The sequence below is a fragment of the Miscanthus floridulus genome, chromosome 18 (genome assembly GCF_019320115.1).
Source record: "Miscanthus floridulus cultivar M001 chromosome 18, ASM1932011v1, whole genome shotgun sequence".
NCBI lineage: Eukaryota > Viridiplantae > Streptophyta > Magnoliopsida > Poales > Poaceae > Miscanthus > Miscanthus floridulus.
In genome coordinates, this window is record NC_089597.1 from 108,909,390 (window position 1) to 108,936,794 (window position 27,405).

General features: G+C 46.6%; 1 protein-coding gene and 1 non-coding gene across 2 annotated transcripts; both read right to left on the reverse strand.

Annotated features, from left to right (window-relative positions):
* Positions 1–11,898: 11,898 nt before the first annotated feature.
* Positions 11,899–13,946, reverse strand: LOC136524852 (uncharacterized). Its single transcript, XM_066518095.1, has 4 exons — positions 13,429–13,946; positions 13,150–13,362; positions 13,011–13,088; positions 11,899–12,951 (listed from the first exon to the last, which is right to left on the reverse strand). The coding sequence occupies exons 1-4, from the start codon at positions 13,807–13,809 to the stop codon at positions 12,622–12,624; spliced, it is 1,002 nt and encodes a 333-aa protein (XP_066374192.1). The 5' UTR covers positions 13,810–13,946; the 3' UTR covers positions 11,899–12,621.
* Positions 13,947–22,974: 9,028 nt separating this feature from the next.
* LOC136525104 (small nucleolar RNA R71) lies at positions 22,975–23,081 on the reverse strand. Its single transcript, XR_010776428.1, has one exon. It is a non-coding gene; the product is annotated as a small nucleolar RNA R71 (small nucleolar RNA).
* Between the last annotated feature and the right edge of the window lie 4,324 nt (positions 23,082–27,405).

The window sequence follows — 27,405 nt, forward strand, 5'->3', positions numbered from 1 at the left end:
ACAACTTGGCCAGCGCCGTGCCAGGGGCCTCAGTCGCCTCCACCAGCTTCATGACCTCCTCCTCGGCCTTCTTATCATCATCAGCCACGATGTAACCATCACTAACAGCCTTGAGGTCGATGCTGGCGTAGTGCGAGGAGACGATGGCCAGGGTGCGCTTGACGCCCGTATGCAGTGCCCCCTAGAGCCGCTCATGGACTCGGCCGCTCAACGTGATCAAGCAGCTACCGAGAGAGCTACCCGACTCGACCCCCCTAACCTCTAGGGCCTCACAGGTGGTACGGATGGCGCTCTGCAGCGCGTTGTGTTCCTGGATCTCAGCCTCGAGCACCGCCTGCACTACGACGGAGGCCTCAGCTGCCCGGGAGGCCTCCTTCTCCAACCCTATGCCAAGGCAGGCGGGATGAGGTTAAGCATGAAAGAAAACAAGCCAAACAGAGGCACAAGCCTATGAGACTCACCCTCGGCTTTCTCCCTCCAGTTTTGGACCTCGACCCGAGAGGCCTCGGCCGCCCTGGAAGCCTCCCTCTCTAGCTCTACGTCACATCGGGGAGTTAGGGGTCGAACGCAAGAAAAACAAATAAAATAAGGGGCACGGCTCAATAGGACTCACCCTTGGCCTTTTCCTTCTAGGCTAAGGCCTCGACCCGGGAGGCCTCGGTCACCTTGATAGCCCCTGCTAGCACACCTTTCATCAGCAGGTGCACGCCCTACTCCACCTCCATCTACTCGGCGACGGCCTTAGCAGAGGCTGCCTCTTAGTCGGCCTGGGACCTGAAGGTGTCCCCCTCACCGGCCACCCGGGTCAGCTCCTCCTCCAGCTCCTAGATCCGCGCCGCCAAAGGGGCAGCCTGCTCTCGAGCCGTGGCCGCCTCAGCCTCCATGTCAGCACAGCAAAGACTGAGGTCCTCCACCTCCACGCTCCATGCCTACAGAAGCTCATTAGCATTGGTGAGTAGGTCCTTCTGCTGCTAGAGCTGGTCCCAGACGTCCCTCTCCTACTGGAGGAACATCGACTTCTCGAGGGACCGGGCCTCGAGCTCCTAGATAGGCAGAACAAACGTCAAGCACTGCGAGAAAACTCAGGAAAAAGATGACACAACACGAGAAAAGAAAGCACGTACCTAGGCAACATGAGGCATGTCATCAGCCATGATGGATAGCACTGTCCGTAGCGACTGCTCCGCCAGCTGGCGGAATTGCTCAAGGGAGCCCCAGTGCCCCCTCGTCCGCATCCTCGAGGGCCAACAGAGGCACCCCCTCAAGGTCGTCCTAGCTCCGCAACAAGACACACGGGCTATCCCACACGCGGGGCTCGGGTCATACCCGGACGAGGGCCGAGCTCCCCTCGCCAAAAGTCAGAGCTAGCTACTCTGTGGTGCTAGCCGCCTCGGCGTCCACCACCTCCTTCCCTCAAGAAAGTATCGTCGGAGGAGATTGAATGAACCTCCACCTCCCGGGTGCTCTCCTGCGACAGTGGCGGGTCTTGAACTAGGGGTGGTACCGAAGCTTGCCCCACCTCCGTCTCCACATCTTGGGCCACCGGCTCTGCCACGCCCAAGCCGGCCTCCGCCACCTCGGCCTCGGTGGTCCCGGGAGCTCTAGCCTCTACCACCTCGGCCTCGGTGGTCCCTAGAGCCCCGGTGTCCGCCACCTTGGCTTTGGAAGCCCTGGAAGCCCCGGCCTACGCCACCTCGGCCATGGAGGTCCTAGGGGCCTCGACCTTGCCCTCGGCGGCCTCAGTGATTGAAGGCGCCTCGGCTTCACCTGACTCGAGGGCCCCGGCCTCGCGGGGCATAGTCGCCCCCTCCCCCGCTTGCTTCGTGGCTGCCTCGGTAGCCTCTCCTTGGGTGACTGGCTCCTTCAGGTCAGCCCTGGCCAACGCCGCGCCACGCTGTATGGTGGCCTGCGCATCCACCACCCATCGGGCGATGGAGCTGGTGCTCACCTTGAGCGCCTTAAGTGGCGCCAGGGCACGCGCTTCCGCCTGACGCTTCTGGCTAAAGACAAAATAGTCATGAGGTTAGCATATGACCAAAGAACGAGTGGGGGATGCTACAAACTCCACTGACAAAACACTTACCTTGAACGGGGACATAATAGCTTCCGCACCACGTCCCTCGTCCTCAGCAATGGCAGTGGCGGTGGTAGTAGCACAGCCCCCGTGTCCGCCGGTACCAGCCGACCCTCGCCGTACTCCGATGCCCCCTCGACCCTCTGTGGAGGCGGTTGAGTTGCCCCCATCGTCGCTCGCTCCACCTCCACCGTCGAGCCCATCAGGCTGACAGCGCGCTTCCCCGATGCCCGTATCTCGGGTGTGTCGGCCTCGGCCCTAGGGCGGGCGATTACCGGCCCCGAGGCACCCTCTCCTCCTCCTCCTAGAGATGCTAGGCCAGTCACTAACGCCTTGGGCGCCGTCTCCCTGATGTCAGGGAGGTGGTCCAGGGGACCCTGCCCCGCCTCGCTCTCATTGTCGTTGCTCGAAAAATCCATCGACGACGATGATGGAGACGGCTCCTCTGGAAGACCGTCGTGCCTCTATTGCCGGTGACGTTTCTCCAGTTCATCACACTCGAGGCTCTTCCTCTTGCGCCTTGCCTCCTTGGTGTCCTTCCGCTCCTTGTACTCCTCGGTGTGCGCCCTGTTCTCCGCTCGCCGCTCTACGTCCTTAGGAACGGGCGGTGGGGAGGCTCGCACACCCCTCATCCCCTGCAGGAACGGCAAACGCAAATAAGGGAACAAATTGAAAACGTAAGGAGCAAGGAGGCCTCGGGGGCCGCAGTGACGCGTGACTCACCAGAGAGATGTACCCCCATGACGGGCGCATCGGGAACAGGGTCAGATCACTGCTCCTCTGCTACCCCTCCACCATCTCTCTCACCTGACGCAGAGTCTCATCGTCGGAAAGGGCGATGGTGGACAACCAGATGCCGTTGATTGGCTCACCTGGTGTCATCTCGAACAGGCATCGCCGCCGAGCCATCAGCGGCAGCACCCTCCAGTGGTGGAAGGCCATGGCTATGCAGCCTCTCCAGCACCTTCAGGAGCGGCTACAGCTTGGGCTGATCAGCCAACGGGACACTGTACCTCCACCTCTTCGGTTGGCTCTCCACAACCCGCTCGGTATAGGGGGCAAGCCCGCTGTCATCATTGCAGAGATAGAACAAGCTGTTGTACCAGCGGTGGTTGGATGACGTGAGCTAGGCCGGGATGTAGAAGGGCTGCCTATCTTGGCACACTTGGAGAGTGCAGCCGTCGGCCCTCAACGCCTTCTGCGTGCCCGTCGTGCCCGCTGGCTTGGTGTTGAGCCTCGCCCGAAAGAAGTGGAGCCACAGCTCCCAGTGGGGGGCGATGCCTGGGTACCCCTCACAGACGACGATGAAGATGGCTGCCTGCACTATAGAGTTGGAGTTGAAGTTGTGGAGCTCCACGCCATAATAATGCGGGAGCGCCCGCATGAACCGGTTCGCCGGCAAGCCGAGGCCGTGCTCATGGAAGGCCACGAAGCTCATGATGTAGCCATCGCGTGGCCTTGGCTCCGGCTCATTCCCTAGAGCAATCCACTCTGGTCTATTGGGGTCAGTGATCAGGCGGAGGAGACCGTCGTCGACGAGCGACTATAGTGTCGCCACGGACACGTCAGACGAACCCCAAGTATCCGCCTAGAGGACAATGGCGCCGCTAGCCATGGGTGTGGTGGAGAATGTGGCTACGGTGGTAAGGCGTGCTCTCGCTATCCCTCTCTCTCTCTCCTTTCCTCCCCCTTCTCCCGTCTTCTCCCCGGCGCTCTCTTCCTCTGTTCTTAGCAACCGCTCAAGGGTAGAAAGGGCGAACATAGGCGGAAAAGGTAAGGAGGGGTGGGGCGTGACTTGTCACGTATTTATGAGGGAGGGAAGAGGGCGAAATAGATGGGCGACAAAGCCAAGGAAGTTTCCCTTAGATCTAGCACAGTTAATCCAGATCTGACCTGTTGACACCGTTTTTTTGTACGTGATAATGATCGGAGTGGACTAATCGGCGAGGGGAAGGTTACTGTGTACTTTGGTAGCCGATGAAAGCCAGCTTGTAAAGATGGTTGCCGATAGCTGGTGATGGTCGATGGAAAGGTTGGTTTAGACTCGGGCGTTGCCGATGAGGTTGGAGGTGTTATTGTCGATGCCGATGAAGGGAGGTTTGAAGACTACTACCGATGCAACAGTGAGTATGACGATGAAGGAAGGCTTGAAGATTACTGCCGATGCAGCAGTGAGTATGCCGATGAAGGAAGACTTGAAGACTACTACCGATGAAACAGGGGATATGCCGATGGGAAGGAAGATGGCGAGATTTTCATCGTAATTAAGGCGGACAGGGAAATAGATAGGAGTTGATTTCCTTTTCTATATTTGTTAGAGTATGGTTCATGTAAGAGTCACGTGTTTCCTTAGATATGGGCTTGGTGTCCTAGTTGTGTTCGGTTGTGTTTCTTTAGATCAGGGTATAAATATGGAGTGAGGAGCAATGTAAAAGATCAATCAATCAATATCAAAAACCAATTTTTACTCCTATTTGCATCTACTTACTTTTCGGCGACTTTGTCAATTTGCATATTTTTCCTTTTTTACGAGTTCTCATTGATTCGGCGAGCTGCATCGTTTCAGTGCGACCTTCGGCGATTCTCGAGTTCCGCGTGAGCACCTCTTGGCCGTGACTTCCGGGCGTATCACTGTTGTCAGGACCAAAGTGTTCGTATCTTCATCCTTGTCGATTAGCAGGTCAAATCGACTGGCACGCTTTGGATATCGATTCGGGTATTAGCCCTTTGTGTTTGCAGATCCACTTTTGCATCAACACATCTTTTGGCACGCCCGGTGGGACCAATCAATCAATATGTTCAATCCTGAGATCGATTCAGGGAACATTATCGCAGTATCAGAAGAAGATCTCAAGGAAGAACAGAGGCAGGCTATGGAAAAGGCTATAGAAGAATACAAGCAGCTTTGTCTGAGATCGTTTAGCTTGAACAAGAGTGGACAAGTCATCCAGAAGCAAGATTTGCCGTTGCCTCGGCAGGTTACCTTTGACTCCAATCCTAGGTAAACTTCAAGAGATGGTTAATTCTGCAGTAAATCATGCTTTGATTAATCATTCCAATGTGCTGTCCAATACTGTTCATAATGCTGTGGTTCGAACTCTCAAAGAAGGACAAGCGGCACCACATTACGTTAGGGCCTGCCTATCATCAACCAGAGCCGGCATCTGTCAAAACTCCATCGGCTCCTTCGGCCATTGTGGGTACAGAAGTTACTTCCCCTCCAGTATTGGCAGGCTCACCTAATATTCAATCTACACCGATACGATCAGATCAGGTACTACCAGGAGGGCGAGTTTAGCTTAATACAGATCTATCGGCATCAGCTATGTCAGGCCCTGTGTCTCAGAATAGCCTAGATTCCTACTAATTGGTGGGGATATGGCATGCCTCCGGAGTCATCTGCTTTCAATCCTAGATTACCTCAAGTGTTTGATGCAGTAGGAAGAGCGCCTATACCATCGGCCGTTTCGCCGATGGCTCAAGTGCCTCAATATGCCGCAACTACTTCTGTGCAACCAACTCCAGGAGGTTTCCAGATGCCTATGGTTCAAACATTCAATTCAAGTCCATCGGCGAGCTTACTGCCGATGCAGCAGAAAGCCCCTGCTATGAGTCAAACTGGGGTTCAGTTCATGCCTCAAACCGGTTATAATTATCCAACAATATCAGCAAATTACCAGCCATCGGTAAGTTTTGTACCGATGAGTTCTAATAATGATTGGTCAGGACAGTTACCTGTTCAACATACAGTTCAGCGAAATCAGCAGGTTGCAGGGATTCAACAAGGTCATATGCAAGCTGGTTTCCAGAATCAAGCATCGGCAGCCCAGCCGATGAATCCTTTCCAACAGGCTAATGGACCACAAGTAACGGCAAATATGCCGATTGCTGGAGATCGTGGGCCACAAAGATATGTGGAGGGATGTCAGCAGGCACCTCCTGTAGAAATTCAACCAGTTCGTCAGCAGGAGGCTGATGCTTTTTGGGCCGATAAGATAGCAGAAATTATGAAGGATCAGTTTGGGATAAAGCCCAAGGTCAATACTTATTCTTATCGGACTCCATACCCTCCTGCATACGATTTAATTCCTCTCCCAAATCGGTACAAGGTACCGGATTTCACTAAATTCTCTGGGCAAGATGATACATCAACAATGGAACATGTCAATCGCTTCATTATTCAATGTGGAGAGGCAGCTAACAGAGATGAATTAAGAGTTCGATTATTTTCATCATCTTTGTCTGGATCAGCATTTACATGGTTCATTTCATTACCACCAAATTCTATTATTACTTGGGTTGATCTAGAAAAACAATTCCATAAGTATTTCTTTGCTGGAATCCATGAAAAGAAGCTTACCGATTTAGTAAAATTGAGACAGCGTAATGATGAATCGGTAGAAAGCTTTGTACAAAGGCTACGAGATGTAAAAAATAAGTGCTACAGCCTGGTGCTGGATGATCGGCAGCTTGCCGATCTGGCTTTCCAAGGGTTATTGCCACATCTTAAAGACAGATATGCTTCTCAGGAGTTTGAAAGCCTCAGTCATCTTGTGCAAAGGATCTCTGATCAAGATACTAGGGTTTTTGAACCTAAAAAGAATTGGAGTAAAAAGGTATCATTTGTTGAAGAAGTAGGAGATTCTGACTCTGATGAAGAACCAGTTATCGGCTTAGCTGAGTGGGTTAAGAATAAAAAGCCGATATCATGTCCCTTTGGTCAAAAAGAGCCAGAAAAGTTTACCTTTGATATCACCAAGGCCGATAAAATATTTGATCTTCTGCTTCAAGAGGGCCAAATTAAGCTGTCACCTAATCATGTGATCCCATCGGCAGAAGAGTTGAAGAAGATCTTGTACTGCAAATGGCACAATGCAACTTCACACAGTACAAATGAGTGCAAGGTATTCAGGCAACAGTTACAATCGGCTATTGAATCTGGGAGAATTAAGTTTGGTACTTCCAAGGCCCAGAAGCCGATGAAAATTGATCAACACCCTTTTCCAGCAAATATGTTGGATGCCAAAGGAAAGACCAAGGTATTGACGTCAGAGGCTGCTGAGAAAAACGCGTCAGTGGACCCCCAACATCGGATAACTACCGATGATGCAAAAAGTAAGGGTTTGCTAGGAGAAAGCAGTAGTTCCAAAAATCCTCCTCGACCTGGCATTGTGATTACTCATCGAAGGCAGCAGGAGGGTTGGCGTCAACGTAATGACCGATATCGACAACAGCAAGAAGTGAGACGTCAGGAAGAATGGAATCGACATAAAGATCATTGGAGATGTCCGTTTTTCATCCATTGCTGGGAAGAAGGTATTAAATTGCCAACTGTTGAAAATTGCCCTGAGTGTAATGGTTATTACGGGGTCAATCGCTCAGAAAGGAGGTTTCAACTTGGTAATCAGGGTTTGTCTATCAATGAGCCGATCAGAGGCAGAGCATCAGTGCATGATCGGCTGGGGGGCAGACTTAGTGTACATGAGAGGCTTGGTAAACGCGCTGGATATTTTCCAAGGAATCAAGAGGAGCTTGAGGAGATGGCAAACGCAAGAGTTCCCGATGAGGAAATATTCTACAGGGACCCTAATATACGTCGTGTAGAACCAACTAGGACTTGTTATCAGCCGGTTTGGAAAACCAAGTTTCCTCGATGGTGCCCAGAGGGTCTGACAAAGACGCAGAGAAGGAGGATGCAACGTGAGCGTCAGGAGGATTTATACCAAGAGGAAAATTCCTCCAATGAAAGGCCTGGTCATCAGCAGTGGCAGGTAAAACACAAAAATAAGGGTCCATCGGCAGATGTTAATATGGTATTCATGTTGCCGATGGAGTTTTTGGCACTATCTGATAATGAGGAAGAAGTTGTTCTCTCTGATCAAGTAGCTCAGTTAACACTAGATCCAATGATGGCTGTTTTTGAGAAACCTACCGATGACGAGAGACAGCATCTTAAGGCTTTATTTGTGAAGGGCAGAGTTGATGGGCAGCCTGTGTCTAAGGTACTTATTGATGGAGGGGCTGCGATTAATATTATGCCTTACGTGATGTATCGGAAACTTGGTAAGGGAGATCAAGACTTGACCAAAACCGATATGATGTTGAAAGATTTTGAAGGCAATGTGTCACCGGCTAAAGGGGCAGTGTGCGTTGAATTGACCATCGGCAGCAAAACCTTGCCAACGACGTTCTTTGTTATCAACGGCAAGGGTGCATATAATCTGCTTCTAGGGAGGGATTGGATTCATGCTAATTGTTGTGTTCCTTCTACAATGCATCAATGCCTCGTACAGTGGATTGGGGATAAGATTGAGGTCGTCCCTGGTGATTCTTCTTATATCATCGCATCGGCAGAATCAGATACTTATGAGCGAACTAAATGCATATCAGGAGAAGCTTGGGAAAAAGAGTTCCTTAGAGTTGCTGATTATGAAATTCCACCGATCCAAGCAGTCGGTTCTGAAGAGGAGTTTTAATGGATAGGTTTGCCGATGATGGAAAATTAGGTCAAGGGTTCACATCGGCAGATGATTTAGTAGAAGTAGATATTGGTGATGGTGATAGGTCAAGACCTACTTTTATTAGTGCTAAGTTAGATTCCAAGTGTAAGCAGCGAATAACAGATTTGTTAAAAGAGTATAAAGATTGTTTTGCTTGGGATTATACTGAGATGCCTGGATTAGACCGATCGATAGTTGAACATCGGTTACCTATCAAATCTGGATTTCGGCCACATCAGCAGCCAGCGCGCCGATGCAACCCTAATGTACTTCCTGACATTAAGGCCGAAATAACTAAATTAATTGAAGCAAAGTTTATTCGGCAATGTCGATACGCAGAGTGGATCTCTAATGTGGTTCCTGTTTATAAGAAAAATGGAAAACTTCGTGTCTGTATTGATTTCAGGAATCTCAACAAAGCCACACCGATGGATGGCTATCCAATGCCGATTGCTGATTTGTTGATTGATGCTGCGGCTGGACATCAAATTATCAGCTTCATGGATGGTAATGCAGGTTACAATCAAATATTCATGGCTGAGGAAGATATTCCCAAGACTGCTTTCAGATGTCCAGGTCATGTGGGGTTGTTCGAGTGGATAGTCATGACGTTTGGTTTGAAAAATGCCGGTGCTACTTATCAAAGAGCTATGAACTTTATTTTTCATGAATACATCGGCACATTAGTGGAGATCTACATTGATGATGTAGTGATTAAGTCTGGAGATATCACAGCACATTTAGCCGATCTGCGAAAGATACTGGAGTGCACAAGGAAGCATGGATTGAAGATGAATCCTAATAAATGTGCATTTGGTGTATCGGCAGGACAATTCTTGGGTTTTATGGTGCATCAGCGGGGCATTGAAATCAGTAGGAAGTCTATTGATGCAATTAACAAGGTGATTGCTCCTGCCAATAAGACTGAATTGCAATCTTTGATCGGTAAGATTAATTTCATTAGAAGATTCATATCTAATCTGTCGGGTAAGATCAAGGCTTTCAGCCCACTACTTAAATTGAAAGCTGATCAGGAATTTGTATGGGGAGTTGAACAGCAATTAGCCCTTGATGAAATTAAGAAATATTTATCAAATCCTCCAGTGCTAGTTCCACCTCAACATGGGAAGCCTTTCAGGTTATATTTGTCAACTGATGATACAGTTATCGGTTCAGCTCTTATTCAAGAATTTGAAGGGAAAGAACGTGTTATTTATTATTTGAGCAGAAGATTAGTGGATGCTGAGACGAGGTATTCGGCCATCGAAAAATTGTGTCTGTGTTTATACTTTTCTTGTGTCAAATTAAGGCATTATTTGTTATCTGCCGAATGTACGGTCATATGCAAAGACGATGTGGTCAAGTATATGCTGTCGATGCCGATATTAAGTGGTAGAATCGGCAAATGGATTTTAGCATTATCAGAATTTGAACTACGTTACAAATCAACTAAGGCAGTTAAAGGGCAAGTGATGGCTGATTTTGTCACTCAGCATTGTAATACAGTGGACTCTCTGGGGATTGCTCCCTGGACACTTTTCTTCGATGGGTCCACATGTGGTGAAGGAGCAGGTATCGGCATTGTGTTAATTTCACCTCAAGGAAGGAAGTATGAGTTTTCATTGCCGATTGTTGCTACAGCGACAAACAATCAAGCTGAATACCAAGCCTTGATAAAAGGGTTAGAATTGCTGAAGGAGATACGTGCCGATGTTGTTGAAATCTTTGGTGATTCTATGCTAGTTATAAATCAATTGGCTGGAATTTATGAATGCCGAAGTGAAGCTTTGATTTCGTATTATGAAAGATGTTTGCAATTGTTGAAAGGATTTAGAGGTTTTCGTCTTGAACATATCTCTCGATTGCATAATGAGGAAGCTAATCGACTAGCTCAGCATGCTTCAGGGTATCAGCCTATTCAGGAAGTGCTAACATCGGCAGTTGATACCGATGACTGGAGGAAAGAGATTGTCGATTATTTAAAGGATCCATATAGAAAGGTTGAGAGACGTATAAGGTTCCAAGCTACCAAATATGTGCTCCTCGATGATGAATTATATTATCGAACTATAGATGGAGTTTTACTTAGATGTGTTAGCAATGATGAATCGAAAAGCTTGATGGGTGAAATTCATGAAGGAGTATGTGGGGCACACCAATCGGCTTTCAAGATGAAATGGATGATCAGAAGGAATGGGTACTATTGGCCGACTATTCTTGAAGATTGTTTTAAATATTTTAAAGGATGCCAGGGGTGTCAAAAGTTTGGTAATATTCAAAGAGCGCCTGCATCGGCTATGAACCCTATAATCAAACCGTGGCCGTTCCGGGGATGGGCTATTGATCTCATTGGTCAGATTTATCCGCCATCGAGTAAAGGACATAAATTTATTCTGGTTGCTACCGATTATTTCACAAAGTGGGTTGAGGCAATTCCTTTAAAAAAGGTGACATCGGTCAATATGATTGATTTTGTGAAAGAGCATATTGTTTACCGATTTGGTATTCCTCAGACTATCACTACCGATCAGGGCACTATGTTTACATCAGGAGAATTTGATGAGTTTGCTGTAGGTATGGGAATTAAAATTTTAAATTCTTCTCCATATTATGCTCAAGCTAATGGTCAAGCTGAGGCTTCTAACAAAGGGATCATCAAACTCATTAAGCGCAAAATTGAAGAAAATCCTAGGAGGTGGCATACAGTATTAAATGAAGCCTTGTGGTCATATCGGATGTCATGTCATGGTGCAACCAAAGTAACGCCTTATCAGTTAGTATATGGACACGATGCAGTATTGCCTTGGGAAATTAAGGTTGGCTCTAGACGAATACGTTCTCAAAATCAGCTGACAGCCGATGATTATAATACTCTTATGAAGGATGAGTTGGAAGATGTGGCGGGTCATCGGTTAAGGGCTTTAGTTAGTATCGAAGAAAATAAGAAAAGAGTAGCTAGATGGTATGACAAGAAGGTGAAAGTAAAAGAGTTTGCCGATGGAGATCTGGTCTGGAAATTGATTTTACCGATTGGGACTAAAAGTTCAAAGTTTGGAAAGTGGTCTCCTAATTGGGAAGGTCCATATCGGATAAATCAGTCTGTTCCTGGTAATGCATATATTTTAGAAACCCTCGAAGGGGTTGTGTTTCCCAGAGCGTTAAATGGAAAATATTTAAAGAAATATTACCCTAGTATCTGGATAGATGCATAAAAGTATAAGTGCCGATAACAGTACTATCGGCTAGAATTATGCAAGGATGTCAATGTCTCATAAAGTGCCGATACAATAAATAAGATTACAAGTTCAACAAGGATTGGATAGCTAATATCGCACGCAGGCGAATCTGGTCGGCTTCCTCCATTTCTTTGATATCGTCATCGGCAGCACCCTCCACAGGCTTGAGTTTTTTCTTCATGGCTAAAGCTTTGCGAGCCTGGATATCTCTTTCTTGCTGAAGGGCTTTGACGGCATTGGGTAGCTGGCTTTCTTCTTGTTGAGCATGAGTTAAGGCTGCATCGACTTCTTTCAATTCAGCCAATAGAGCTATCTTCCTTGCTGATAAATCCAAGATTTTCTGCTTAAGTGCAGCACCCGAAGTCTGCAAGTTGACGATGCCCTTGTGCTTCTCATCAGCAATTTGTTTCAGTTGTAGCATCTCTTCTTTGAGTTGAGCTTGAGCTGCTCTATCGGCAATGCGCTGAGCAGCCCGTTGATATTGCAGTTGGCGGCTTTCTAAATGAGCTGCTGGGAAGAGTACTTCTTCAACATCGGCAGGGACCTGGCCACGAATTGTTTTGAAAATTGCCTTTGCGGGGTCCGAGTCATCTACCAGTTGGGCGGTACCTTGCTGTAGCAAGTTCAGGAGGGTTTCCAACTTGGATTTAGTCTCTGCCGATATTGTTCCCAGTGCAAGGGAAGAACTTGTCTCCTCTCCATCGTCGTCAGAAATGTCAATGGCAAAGGAAAATAGGCTGTTCGGGGAATCTTGTTCCTGAGAGAGAGAAAAGGAGATCAGTTAAGGGTAAGTATGAGTATTGTAAATCAGCTAGGTTGATCGGTTTACCTGTTTCAAGGCAATTTCCTGTGCTTGACTGGAGGAAGCAACCTGGAGTATGTCGTGTGGGGGATCGGCTGAGCTTGCCGATGGGATATCCTCTGTGACTTCATCGGTGGTGGGCTCTTGAGGTATGATGACCAATGACATTGGGGCAGATGTAGGGATCGGCATAGACCTTTGTCGTTTTGGCTGTGCTTCAGTATCTGTTAAAGCTTTGCGCTTTGCTTGGGCATCGGCAACGATTGGCTGGGGGGCATCGACACTTGTTGGTTGTGAAGCTTGGACATCTGGTACGTTTGCCGATGTACCCAATTGTTGCTGCAAAACAAGTGTAAGATATGATATTTAACAGATAAAATGTAAAGTCAAGAAGCTACCTCTGAAGGTTCATCGAAAGAAGTGGTGCTTGATATCGGCGGAATTGCCGATGACGATCCAGTAGCAGCTCTTACCCCCTGATGATTAAGGTTAATACAGTTTGTGATCGGCATAAGTAAAAATAAACAAGGTTGTTACCTTGAATGCTTTGACCAAGGTTGTAGCAGCAGCCGATGGAGTAGCCCTGGATGTAGCCAATTTGGACTTGGAAGTGATGGTCTTGGTACGAATCTTCTGGTGGGTCAAAGCGGCTAAGGTGGGAGCGTTGTAGCCGATCGGCGATGTTGGGGAAACAGGCCGAAGATTGAAGGGTTTCCCACTTTTGCTCACCGATGGTGCTGGGTTGTTAACCTGTTACAAGAGAATCAGTTACTGATATATGAAGGGAAAAGCAGAAGGGAGTTAAAAGAAACTTACCGCGTCGTCAGGGATGGCATATTCAGGGTCGATCATGTGCCGATATGTGTGAGCAGAAGTTGCGAACAGTTGTTCTTTCCACTCTCGCCACCATTGCTTATATGACTCGGTGATGAAAGATATTGGTGTCCAGGTGGATATATCAACATCTGTAGTATCGGCATCGGGGGAGAGTTGTACTACCTTGTTCCAATCTGTTCCGCAGGTGATTGTTTCCCTGGGTTTGATCACATCGGCAAAGCAGAGTTTGATTGGCAGTTGCCCAAAAGCCAATTGGCGGGATACTGCCGATGGGTTGTAAAATTCATACGTAATGTTGGTGTTTTTCCCGCTGCCGAATGTGTTTACTGGAATTGCCCTGGGAGTGATGATAGCCATCATGAGCTCATTATCTTGATTCAGAGTGTCATCGGCAAAGTTGAAAAGAAGGGGGAATCTGTTTTCTTCGTCAATATAAGGCACCCAGGCCCTATGATCACGAGAAAGACCATTGTAGAAGCTTTGAAAGAATCTGCCGATTTGGTCTTCGTTGGCTTCTGTTCCAGGAAGGACAATTATGGCTTCACCAAAATTGAGGGGTGAGCGTGTTGCCGATTCATCATCCCCAAGCACATAGTCTTCAGCAATTTCTCGTGGGAATTGTTGAGCAAAAAAGTCCCATTGCAAACGTTTGTGCATATGGGCATTCAGCCACATGTTGATAAACCACCACGGGCCTCCCAGGTTGCCGATGGGTTCGCCAAGCAAAAGTTTCTGAGACACTTGATGAAGAAGATGATAAGTGGAGCTCAGAAGGTATCGGCCAAGAGGAAACCTTACGCCATTAGCCAAAAGTTCAGCTGCAGGGAGGAAGGCGTTGGTTGGTCCTACTGATCGACCACAGAAGATAAATTTTTCTAACCACATATTCAGGAATGTGGCATGTTCCCTCTGGTTAAGTGTCCCGGTCTTCTGGTATTCTTGAATGTATCCTGTCCAACCGCCGATGTTGCGGGTATTCACCCTATATTCAGACTTTCTACCATAGATGGAGCCTTCATCGGCAGTTGAGATGTCCAAGCCAGTAAGCATGTGGATATCGGCAAGGGTAGGAGTAGCTGGGCCATGTCCAAACATAAAAGTGTTGGTCGTGTCTGACCAGAAATAAGCAGCTGCAATTATCATTGATTCATTTTTCTGCATATCGGCAATAGATAGCCTAATGCATTGGTCTAACCTTCGTTCTGCCCTAGTATACTTGCATCGATCTATTAACCCTCAAGTACCAATCTTTCCACCCTTTGGTGGTTTTGGGCCAAGATCGGAATGTGTCTTTCCACAAATTCAGAGAGAAATTTTGGGCTCTAAAGGGGATTCTGTTAACCTCTGCATTGATCAGATCGGTTGGATCTGGGTTGCCCATTGGTCCAAGGCATTGGACGTGCGGCTGATCGGTTGGGATAACTAATTTGTTGCGCAGTTCCTAAGGTTATAGAATCCATAGAACAGAAGAAAGGAAAAATCACCAACTGAATGAATTTGCAAAAGAGATCAAAGTAAAAGGTAATGGAAGTGGAGCGAACCGCGGGGACGTCGAAGTTGATGGCCATTGTCTTGAGGAAGGTGGAGGTACGAGCCGGAAACTTGAAGTTAGCGCCGGAGAAGGGTTCTTGTTGGTTGAGGTCGCGCGGTTGTTCGTCGGAGTCGTCGCCGGAGAGAGAGAATGCCAAGGATTGGAGGCTGAAGGTAGAAAATGAGGGTTCCGGAGAAATCTATTTATAAGCCGCCCGGAATAAGGGTATTTTGGACTTATCTCTATGTCGCGCGCATATAGGTCAAGGCGGTTTCAGATGGATATGGTAACTGTTCGCGCGATAATCAGGGGATTGTACAGATGAGTTGATGACAAGTAATCATGACTTGGAAGGGATATCGATACAGGATATTTTAATTCTGAAAATGGCAGCATTATCATGTTAAGATCTTGCCGATGGGTTATTGTTTCGGTATCTTAACCATAATCAAGGCAAGAGTGGTTGGCGATTGTGCGATATTTACTGAAGTGCGTGAATCAAGATTAGATTTGATTGGATTTGATAACAAATCAAGTTTTGGCTTGGAGAATGAGTTACGGTAATCGGGCAAAGGCAAGCAGTTATCTGGAGTAAATTTCGGAGCATTAATGGTTTTATACTCCGAAATTGGGGGGCATGTGTTGACACCGTTTTTTTGTACGTGATAATGATCGGAGTGGACTAATCGGCGAGGGGAAGGTTACTGTGTACTTTGATAGCCGATGAAAGCCAGCTTGTAAAGATGGTTGCCGATAGCTGGTGATGGTCGATGGAAAGGTTGGTTTAGACTCGGGCGTTGCCGATGAGGTTGGAGGTGTTATTGTTCGATGCCGATGAAGGGAGGTTTGAAGACTACTGCCGATGCAACAGTGAGTATGACGATGAAGGAAGGCTTGAAGATTACTACCGATGCAGCAGTGAGTATGCCGATGAAGGAAGACTTGAAGACTACTACCGATGAAACAGGGGATATGCCGATGGGAAGGAAGATGGCGAGATTTTCATCGTAATTAAGGCGGACAGGGAAATAGATAGGAGTTGATTTCCTTTTCTATATTTGTTAGAGTATGGTTCATGTAAGAGTCACGTGTTTCCTTAGATATGGGCTTGGTGTCCTAGTTGTGTTCGGTTGTGTCTCTTTAGATCAGGGTATAAATATGGAGTGAGGGAGCAATGTAAAAGATCAATCAATCAATATCAAAAACCAATTTTTACTCCTATTTGCATCTACTTACTTTTCGGCGACTTCGTCAATTTGCATATTTTTCCTTTTTTACGAGTTCTCATTGATTCGGCGAGCTGCATCGTTTCAGTGCGACCTTCGGCGATTCTCGAGTTCCGCGTGAGCACCTCTTGGCCGTGACTTCCGGGCGTATCGCTGTTGTTAGGACCAAAGTGTTCGTATCTTCATCCTTGTCGATTAGCAGGTCAAATCGACTGGCACGCTTTGGATATCGATTCGGGTATTAGCCCTTTGTGTTTGCAGATCCACTTTTGCATCAACATGACCAAACCACCCACGCGTCCACCTTCTTCTTATTAACCGCGCACAGTAACATCCCATCCGCAGACGTCGTGTCGCATTCGACCATAGCAACAGTAGGCATCGTTCCATCTCCTCGAGGAACTGCCTCAAAAGGTGCACCCACCGTCATCTGCCGATGGGAAGGGAATATCCCCCACCCAATTCCTTTCAGACTAAGGAACTGGGCATCGAGCCCATTACGGTCCAGGGGTTCGAAGGCTGGGCCCCCGAGGGTCTCGACAACCGCCCTAGGACAAACAGAGTCAGGGATGACTATGGGTGAGCCCATATATGGCCGAGGCCCAAGCAAGCAATTGCTTGGGATGCCCTAAGTCGTGTCCAAGACCGGTAGGGAGGTCTCTGATTGGGATCCCACCGTAGAGAGGCACCGAGCCCCTAGGGCCAATCGAACGGCCCTAGGACCCACTAGAGAAGCCCTCTGGTACTTTTGGAGTGCGTCCCTAGACTGCTAGCCGACCCCTATCGAATGGGGCACGGGCCTCCACTCGGACTTACCCGGTAATAGCTCACCGAAGGTGTCATTGTTCACCCACCGTGGGTAGCCTGGCATACTCCACCCCTCCTTCTGAACAAAAAGGATGCATGAGGGCTACACAAAAAAGACAGGGAAACTCCTGATCGCCCTCTTGCTCTGAGCAGAGGCTCGGGGGCCCTTCCTGCAACCAAGCCGAGGCCCAACGACCCGAACTCGCACTCGGGGGCTCGGCAAACACGATAAACACCCCTCCTTCTGAACGAAAAGGATGCGCGAGGGCCACACAAAAAAGACAGGGAAACTCCTGATCGCCCTCTTGCTCCGAGCAGAGGCTTAGGGGCACTTCCTACAACCAAGCCGAGGTCCAGTGACCCAAACTCGCACTCGCGGGCTTGGCAAACGTGATAAAACCCCTCACTCAATATAAGAAAAGCCCCTAGAGGAATAAATCCACTCATCTAGGGCCTCGAGGGCTACACCCGACGGGTGCGCTCGCGCGCACCCACCGAAGCCTCAAGTACGAAACACCAATCCCGATGGGAGCTGCTGCGAGCCAAGTCTCGTCAAAACCTCAGGGAGAGTGCTCGCACTCCCCCCGAGGCTCAGGGGCTACTGTCGGATACCATAAAAAGGGGTACCCTAAGCAAGAACCAAAAAAATTGCTTAGACCTTATGAATAACGAAACCAAAAAATAACTGCAGGCAAACCCGCCACATCCGAGGCTCGGCTGGACCACCCGGCCCACCTCGAACAAATATCCGGGCTCGCTCGAAGCGGGCTTGGCCCAGAACCATATCACGAGGCCTCGGATGAGGTACCAATTCTCCGACTCACCCGAGGCCCTACACCGCAAGGCCTCAGACGAGGTACCGATTCTCTGACTTGCCCAAGGCCCCACACCGCAAGGCCTCGGACGAGGTATCGATTCTCCGACTTGCCCGAGGCCCCGCGCCACGAGACCTCGGATGAGGTACCAATTCTTCGACTCACCCGAGGCCCCGCGCCATGAGACCTCGGATGAGGTATCAATTCTCCGACTTGCCTAAGGCCCCGCGCCACGAGGCCTCAGACAAGGTACCGATTCTCCGAGTCGCTCGAGGCCCCACACCACGAGGCCTCAGATGAGCACCTAGTTACCGACTCACATGAGGCCGGTTCGGCATCAACCCCATCACTGCCACCTCGACCGACTTCTCTGATGGGACGTCACATCCAACTAATGCGTCCAACCACTCCCGCGACGTCAGACAAACGACGGCACGATACGGCGGAGTGGCCGACAAGACGGGAGTCACATCGACGCCATGCCATCCGGGACAGGACGGGGCAGGGGTTACCGGCTACTGTGCTCGGCACTGTGCCCATGGTTGACACCAGCGCTGCACTGTGCTGCCTAACCCCCTGCTCCAAGGACAGCGCGGCATGGAAAGTCAAGTCCGGGTCCCTGTAGCGTCGGAATCGATGTACAAGACCAACTGCTCGCTCCGAGCCTTGGCTATCCGCTTCCGGGCTCCTGTAGCCTCGGGACTCATGCCCGCCGAGCCCCCCACAATGGTCCAGTCTCTGCATCGACTGGGCCTCGGCTCTCTATGTTGTCAGTGCTCTAGGACCGGCACGTCGCCTGCACTACGCGCCATGCCCTGCGTCGGGCTACAGGTGCTCCCACATCGTGCACAGGGCCTAGCTCCTGTAGCCTCAGAATCAGCATACCCACGCCATCGCATCAACCCAGCCTCAGCACTCCATGCTGGTCAAACATACAGTAACCAGCACGCCTCCAACAGAAGAAGGCGCACATGCCACCATAGGAGCTCCCACGTCGCACAGGATCAGGCGTGATCGGTGCGTCGCTCCAGTGCACCGAGGACAAGGCCGCTCCACCGACCATGCCACCACAGTGACGAGCTACAGGGCTCGGACATACTGCCTCTGCTCACAAAACGCCACGTAGCAAATACATGTACCACCCCTATGCCTCCCTTCAACTATAAAAGGGAGTGACCAGGGCCACTTCTAGAGGGGAGACACACACGTGCAAGCAACGCACAACGCTCTGTAACACGCACGCTTCCTCACCGCAAGAGACCAACATCTCAAGCAACCCACGCCACTCTATGCAGAGACCTAGGACTAGTTCCCTCTCTCGCTCAGCTTGTAAGCCCCTACTACAAGCACCTCGGTGCAAGGAATACAAGATCGCTCTCTCGGACTGGACATAGGGCACCTATTGCCCGAACCAGTATAAACCTTGTGTCTCTTTGCATCACCATCCGGGATTAGGGGCACACAGTACACTTTCACTAGTCAGTTGAGGACCCGTCGGACCAAAACACCGACAGTATCCGAAAGAGATCTTGTCAAAAAGCCCAAAGCTTGGTCGAATTCACTCTCAAATTAGGATTTTATTAATTTTCCTTAACTGAATGATTTGAAGATGTTCGTGGGAAATCTATCAGAAGCAAAGCCTAGCCATATTTCCAAGACCTCATGAAACCTAAGAACCAACAAAGAGCACCTCAAAAACCTCACTCCAAAGATCTTTAAGAAATTCACACAAAGAGGCTTGAAAAGAGGAGTTTTGGAGATAGGTGCTAAGCTTCAAGCTACAATTTGAGCAAGCTCCAATACCAAAACACTACGAAAACAAGCCTACAATCCAGAAAAAAAAGTAGAACAAAAATCACAAAAAATTAGCTCCAAAAAAACCAAAAAAAGAGAAATTTCAGCTTTGGAGAGGAAGGAGAAACTTGAACACGAATTTCAGCAAACCAACTTTAGTTAAACCATGATGAATTCATATATACAAAGACTGCTAGCCGTCAACCTTCATCCTCCATCGAAAGATGAAAAATTAAAGCTAGAGGATCCCACTCACCCTACGTATAATCACCGTCTCTCTAAGCACATGGTCAACCTAGAGCAAATGAAACTAGTATTGCAAGTATACTCTCTAACACGAGCAGTCTACCATATTTATAGGCGGTTGGACATACCCAAAACTATCCTTAAGCTTATACTAAGTCTACTAACTCACTTTGGGACTATGGTCTTTTTTTTGCGACTACTTTGGGACTATGGTCCATACTACATAAAAGTACATCTGATACACATCTAGTGGCCACGATTCCTCCTCTCTTTCGCTTAGCCTTGATGCTAACTCAGATATGTCACTAGGTGCCACCTTGAATCCTCCCTCGAGTTTTGAGGTCCAAATCTAGTAAATATGTTGCCCGTGGTTTTGACGCCAAAATCGCCAAACCAACTGGAGTCGCGTAGCCGCTACTCTTCCACGATATCAATGTGTGTACCACTCATCCTTGATCGGCCGATCATCGGTGCTTGCACACCCGCCTTGACTTGGTCTAATTATCGTCTTGACTTTGATCAACATTATATCCATCACCATCCTCATATGTCCAGTTGCTTGTTGATGTGTCTAATTGCTAGCCGTCCACGGTCCATCCTCCGGCACTCTGTCCAAACCTTTATGTCCACCTTTCACTACTTCTAGTCTAACGCATACCCATTGTCGTTGACCGCCACGACACACATAACACCTACATATCAACAAGCCAAGAGACATGTTGCACACACTAACTCACGCTTTGGTTAGTTGCACACACACTTAACTAAAGCTCTTATTATCTTTTGTAGGAGCAACTCGATCAGCGCATACAAACAACTCAGTGGCAGTGAACTACATAGAAAAAAATAGACCTAATCAAATGTCAAGTCAAACAAGAAAAATGATATGTTCCGTGAGTGCTCCTATCTGTTGAGGAAGATGTCTGCCCTATCTGCCAGAGTGCCCCTGAGAATGAAGATGATATGTTCCACGACTGCTCCTTTGCTGCTATCTTTTGGAAAGGGATTGTCGAGGAAGATGTCTACCCTATCTGCCAGAGTGCCCCTGAGAATGAAGATGATATGTTCCGCGACTGCTCCTTTACTATTGTCTTTTGGATGAAGCTAGGTGTCGATGTTGCCTCCATCCTTGACACAACCTGGCTCTAGGAGATCAGCAGACCGGACACTGTCCCCCATCAGCTCTTCCCCACCCTCATCCTACTATGCTGTTGGCAACTCTGGAAGCACCGCCATGGTGTGGTATTCTATATTCTGAAGCGAAGTCCCAAACTTGGAACGTGTGCTCATCGCCTACAAAGAGGACTGCAGACTCTGGAGTCACCGCTGCCCACGTCGGCTGACCCACATCTCGAATAGCTGGTGTAATTTGTTCTCGATGAATTAAGCTCACTCCCCCTCTATATTATTTGCTACTCAGGCCACTGGCCATGTACTAAACTTTCTGGTGCCCCAGCACCGTCCATCACCAGCTAGCCGGAATCAATGGAGAAAAAATTCCTGTTGACGATAGTTACCATCCATCATAAATCGTCAACATAACATGAATAAATGCATAAACAAGATCACCAACATAGACTTAGGGGTTTTAACTGACAATTTCCATGAGTTTTGGTGAATCTATGTTTTCAGCAGGGTTATTTCAGAAAACCATCAAGGAGGATCAAATCATCAAATAAAATCACGTTTATCCACGACGAAACGGACACCAGAAGGTTCTAGAAGACTCGAGATGACTCCACACCGAAGCGGGAGCCAAGCCTCTGCTAGGTGGGGCCGACCGGCCCCACCTAGAGGCCACCCGACCCTTGGGGGACCCACCTGTCAGCCACCTTTGTACGTCGGTTCCCCACCGCCTCCTAGGATGCATCTACGTTGGTCTTTAAGTCGGTTTGATCCAAGGGCTCATGTTGGATGCTCTGGCCTATATAACCAGCCCCTACCCACCCCTCCAGAGCATGCTGCCATAAGTTCAGAGTAGACCAGAAATTACAGTTTCCAGAGAGAAGAGAATAGAGCTCCAATTCTTTAAGTTTCTAGTATAGGCTAGCTAGCAAGGTTTAAGTAGAGTTTGGGCTATCGCTCAGGATTCTAGATCTACCGTCTGGAGACTTGTATAATCATTGTATCTCTTTATTTATGACTTTGTGCTACTTCAATATTATGTTTCTAGTTTGGTCTAGCCATTGTATCTCTGGAATGCCATTATTACCTTACACTTGTCATTTATTTATCACTTGACTTACCCCTACCATAGCATGAGAGTGGTTTTATCATAAGTATACATATTTGTTAATATCTCTATGCCAACATAGCCCCATAGCTCCTCCCTATGGATAAAATAAAAATAACGATACTCGGTATACTCCCGGGTGAAATGCTACAATGGAATATTATCTGTGCACTTGCGGATACCTTATATATAGTTTACAAGTATTCTCATAATTACCAACAACGCATTTCTGGCATCATGCTAGGGATGACAACTTAGTTAAGAGTGATGCTAAGAAATGTCAACAAGTATTTCTGGCGTCGTTGCCGGGGAGGGGCACATGGCTAAGAGAATTGACCAAATAAATACTTATTGATAAAATCATAACCTTTGCTTTAGCAGGCTTACCCTTGTTTGTCTTTGTCCATATCTTATCTAGGGTATTGCAGGATTGGTTGCGATTTACCAATAATTTCCATCAATCAGAATCAACCAAATCAAGAGGAAGCTCAACACAAGTTTCTAAAGCTATGGCTGGCAAGACTCTGCGTGAGTTCTCTACCCCAAGCACTGAGGACGTTCGCACTAGACCAACACTCAAAATCGATAATCTTGAGTTTGAGCTCAAGCCAAGCCTCATCAACATGGTGCAAGCTACCCCATTCAACGGAAAGGCATATGAAGATGTTAGTGCTCATCTTCAGAATTTTCTGGAGATAAGTAGCATGGTCGTCATCAAGGACGTTGTTCAAGACATCATTCTGCTTCATTTGTTCCCATTCTCACTTATGGGAAGAGCGAAGCAGTGGTTCTACACCAACAAAGATCACATCAATACATGGGCAAAGTGTTCAAAGGCCTTCCTAGAAAAGTTTTTCCCTATAGGCAGATCAATGCCTGTAGAGGAAAGATTTCAAACTTCCAACAGCAGAAAGGAGAGACCATTACAGAAGCATGAGAACATTTTCAAGAATATGTTTCAGATTGCCCTCATCATGGAATGGAAGATTGGTTGTTCATGCAAAGTTTCTACCATGGATTAACTCAGAAAGCCCATGAACAACTCGATGCCACTGCTGGAGGCTCATTTATGTCACTCACCCTTGGAAAAGCTGAAACTCTTATGGAAAAGATAGCCTCTAATCAAGGCTAATCATCATGCAATATTCAATCATACAATAAGAGTGAAGAAGTACCAGAAGAGGTGTGTGCATTGTCAACCAAGATGGAAGTACTATTGAATTGACTCGAACAGCGAGACAATTACAAGAAAGATCATTAGGCCACTCAAGATGCATTCAATGCTCAAAATTTATGTGGGGAATTTTTGGGGATTGAATTCCCTGAATCGCAAGAGGATGAAAACATCATTGGCAACAATTTAAGTTCACAACAACAGAGACAAGGATGGAAACAACAACAACGGTCAACTTACCAAGGTAAGTACCTAGGTAATTATTATAATTCTTCCAATCCTAAGCAACCATCCTTAAGAGACATAATCTTATAACAAGCTAGGATTAATGAGAATATTTCTAAAAACCTTGCTTTTAATGATAAGGTCCTAGAAAATATAAATACTAAAATGGATAGTTTTTCTTCTGCCATACAAGACCAACTTAACTATAATAAAAAGATAGAATCTCAATTAGCCCAGTTAGCCGCTGCTCTGCCTTTTGCCACTAACCTTGAGAAGGTCAATGCCATAACCACAAGAGGTGGCAAGTCTACTCGTGATCTGCCATATCCGATAAGGACATTTAAGACACCAGTGGAGTGTAGGAAGAGGAGAAGGAGAATGACAAAGAAGTTGGGCCACAAGAGCAAGAGTTACAATGAGATTTTCATGACATGACCTTCCTACCATTTCCACGTAGAAATAGAAAAGCCAAAATGGATGAGCAGTTTGGTAAGTTTGTAGAGGTAATTCAAAAGTTATATATCAATATTCCGTTGCTAGATGCCATACACGTACCTACCTATGCGAAGTATCTCTAAGATATCCTCAACAATAAGAGGCCACTGCCCTCCACTGAGGTAATTAAGTTAATAGAGAAGTGTAGTGCGGCCATCCTAAATACTTCACCAGTCAAGAAGAAGGATCCAGGATGCCCCACTATCGACTGTTTGATCGGGAGCCAAAACTTTGAGAATGCGTTATGCGATCTTGGAGCAAGTGTCAGTGTCATGCCCAAGAAGGTCTTTGACAAGCTTAACCATTCAACATTCATCCTAAACACTTCACCAGTCAAGAAGAAGGATCCAGGATGCCCCACTATCGACTGTTTGATCGGGAGCCAAAACTTTGAGAATGCGTTATGCGATCTTAGAGCAAGTGTCAGTATCATGCCCAAGAAGGTCTTCGACAAGCTTAACCATTCAACACTCACACCAACATCAATGTGTTTGCAACTAGCCGACCAATCGGTCCGCTACCCTGTAGGAATCGCTGAGAATATTTGGGTAAAAATACAAAATTTCTTTATTCTTGTAGGTTTTGTAGTACTTGACATGCAGGAGGACATGAAGACACCACTTATTCTTGGGAGACACTTCCTGAGCACTACAAATGCGCACATTGATGTCAGAGCTGGAGAGATCAAATTCCATATTAACAGAAAGGAAGAGCGGTTCACTTTTAAGCCAAGACCAGAACAATGCTCCAATTTATTGTCTTGAATAGAGAAGTGTTGGAGTAAGAAAGAGTGTGGGAAAGTTTGAGTGTGAGAGTTGTGTTAAAATCTTGAGAAAGAGAGAAAGAGGTGCTATTGAAATTTGAGCAAGAAAAATAGAGTTTAAGAGTGGTAGTGCTGTCTAAATCAAGAGAGGAAATTAAAAAGAATTAGGGTGGAAGACATGCCAAAATCTTGATTAGAATATTCACTAGGCAATCTTAAAGACTAACCTCTGGACGATTGACGTTTGGACGGCTAACCACTAAAATTTTTTATTTTCCTAATCCCATTCCACGAGTTGTGTTATTTTTGTCTATTTTGCAGGAAAATGAGCAAGATCGCTGGCAAGCTCAAGCGGGCGATATCGTTCTGTTCAACAAGAAGTTCTTCGTCCCAAGCAAGCATCGACATGGAGGTTGATCCTCCGTCTCCCGCTGTTGGAGCACCCTCCCGATCAGCCCCTGTGGAGAGGAACATTCTTCTACAAGAAAAGCAGCTCAAGCTCTGAGATGATAGGAGAAGAACATCTACAAGAAGCTGAAGGATCGGGATTTCTTCCTCACCCCTACCTTTGATCTAGCCCTACTTCAGTCCACAAGTATGGACTTTGAATTTGAACTCATTTTCAAGGCCGTAGGATGGGAGGATGCATGGGAAATAGATGAGTCAGGGTGCAAGCTTTTGACTATTGAATTTTTATGCACTTTACAAACCACCGACTCAGAAGTCTCATTTAGATTCTTTGGGAAAGAATTTTCTTTTCCTTGGAAGAACTTTAGTGAGCTTCTAGGATTCCCTGCTCAGTGCACAATTGATGTAGACTCAGCTATACAAGACTTTGATAGGAATAAGTTTTAGAGGGAGATATCAAAAGAAATTGTTTGCTACCGCCCTCGCACCAATGACATTCACCACCCTACTTTGTGGTTCATGCACAAATGGCTAGGATTTTCTCTTTTTCCTAGAAATGATTTCTGCATAGTAAGGAATGATGAACTTAAACTGCTCTATGCTATGGCTAAAATAAAGAAGGTTTCACCTATAAAATTCATGATGGCACAATGGGTAGAAATTTCTGAACATAAGGGAGATGTTGGGTGCACTTCTTTGGTCAGCTGCATAGCTAGAAATTTGGGTTTACTAGCAAATGCTTCTATTACATACATTGACAGTCCCTGATGGATTATTGATTATGGCTATTTTAATAATGCCATATGTTAAAAAAGGGCAAGGATGGAAAAATAGGCATGATGTATATGGACTACATAAATGAGTTTTTGTTACCAGACCAAAACCTCAGTCTATATGTGGTAGATTCATTTGTTTTTTATTTGCAAAAAATAGAGCAAGCACCTCGCAGGAGTGCCTCTGCAAGGATCACTCGCAACCCGTAGCCTCAGTACCGTGGAGACGACCCCATTCCAGAAGGACCTACTGTTTGCACCAAAATTTGGGAAGAGAAACACGGGAACTCGAAGCTTCTAGGATTGTGTCATCAAGGAATCGATTAGATGTGAATCGGTATTAGCTGATTTAGATGTGATATCAGAATCGGCTATTTCATGGATGACGTCAGCAGACGACGTCAATGGGCTATGCTTGAGTGGCGCTAGGAAGATGCGTTGGACTTTATAAATAAGGAAAATTGGGGTCCAGATTATTATTAAGTTAGGAAGTTTTCTTTTATTTCAAGAATTGTAATGAGTCGTATTTGAGTAGGATTCATGTTTAGGTTCCCGTATAAATATTAGACCCTGGTTATTGTAAAGAAAATGAATATTCAATCAATACAATTTTTCTAGCTTTCGCCATCGCTTTAGGAGTAGGAGTACTATAGATCTCGACGAGTTCTTCAGCAAACAGGGCTGCATCGACTGATCGACCTCTAGCTTGCTTGTGAGTACCGTCATGACTTGTATTGTGCTTATAAAGCTGCATCAGCTGATTGATCTTTTATGAGCCATAATATAAGTTAGTTATCGATCTGTATCATAGTTTGTAAGGCTACATCAGCTGATTGATCTCTTACGAATCATAATATTGATAAAGTTATCGATCTTGTGTTAAATAACTTATTGTTTAATACAATATCACCAATTATCGAATCTACTAAGATTAGTAAGATTTTCTTTGTTATTTTTTGTTGATTCACCAGTTATCGATCTTGCTATAATTAATGTTTTATTAATTATAACAAAAGCATCCGATTGAGATAGAGATAGATCGACATCATATCATTTTAATTGGTCGTCCTTTGATCTGGTCATGCTTTAAATCTTATAATTAATGGCTTAATTCCACTAGATTGGCTGTTTTATCTCTATTCCAGTCAAATATAGTATGCATCCAAAGACATGTCTCAATCTTGAATAAACTCACTAGTTAATGAGATCTAATCTAATGACACTACCATAGTTGTATCGATCCGGTCGAACCTCACTAGTAAGACTTCAGATTAGAAATTATCGATTAGTGGTCTTGTTCATAATCAAGATATATACTATATTTGTTTGCTATGACTGCATCAGCTATTTTAGCCGATTTGCCTATACTCTCACGCATATAGCATATTTTCATGAATCTGTCAACATATAGATGGTTTTATAGATTCTTTGGTTTTAGTTTATTATTATTATCATAGCTGCATCGA

Bases quoted from the DNA above. Each gene is read 5' to 3' on its own strand.
- LOC136524852 (XM_066518095.1), bottom strand. From the start codon at position 13,809: ATGATGGCTATCATCACTCCCAGGGCAATTCCAGTAAACACATTCGGC. The intron at 13,363-13,428 runs GTAAGTTTCTTT...CTCTTGTAACAG, and splicing joins ATGCCATCCCTGACGACGCG to GTTAACAACCCAGCACCATC. The intron at 13,089-13,149 runs GTAACAACCTTG...CTTAATCATCAG, and splicing joins CCTTGGTCAAAGCATTCAAG to GGGGTAAGAGCTGCTACTGG.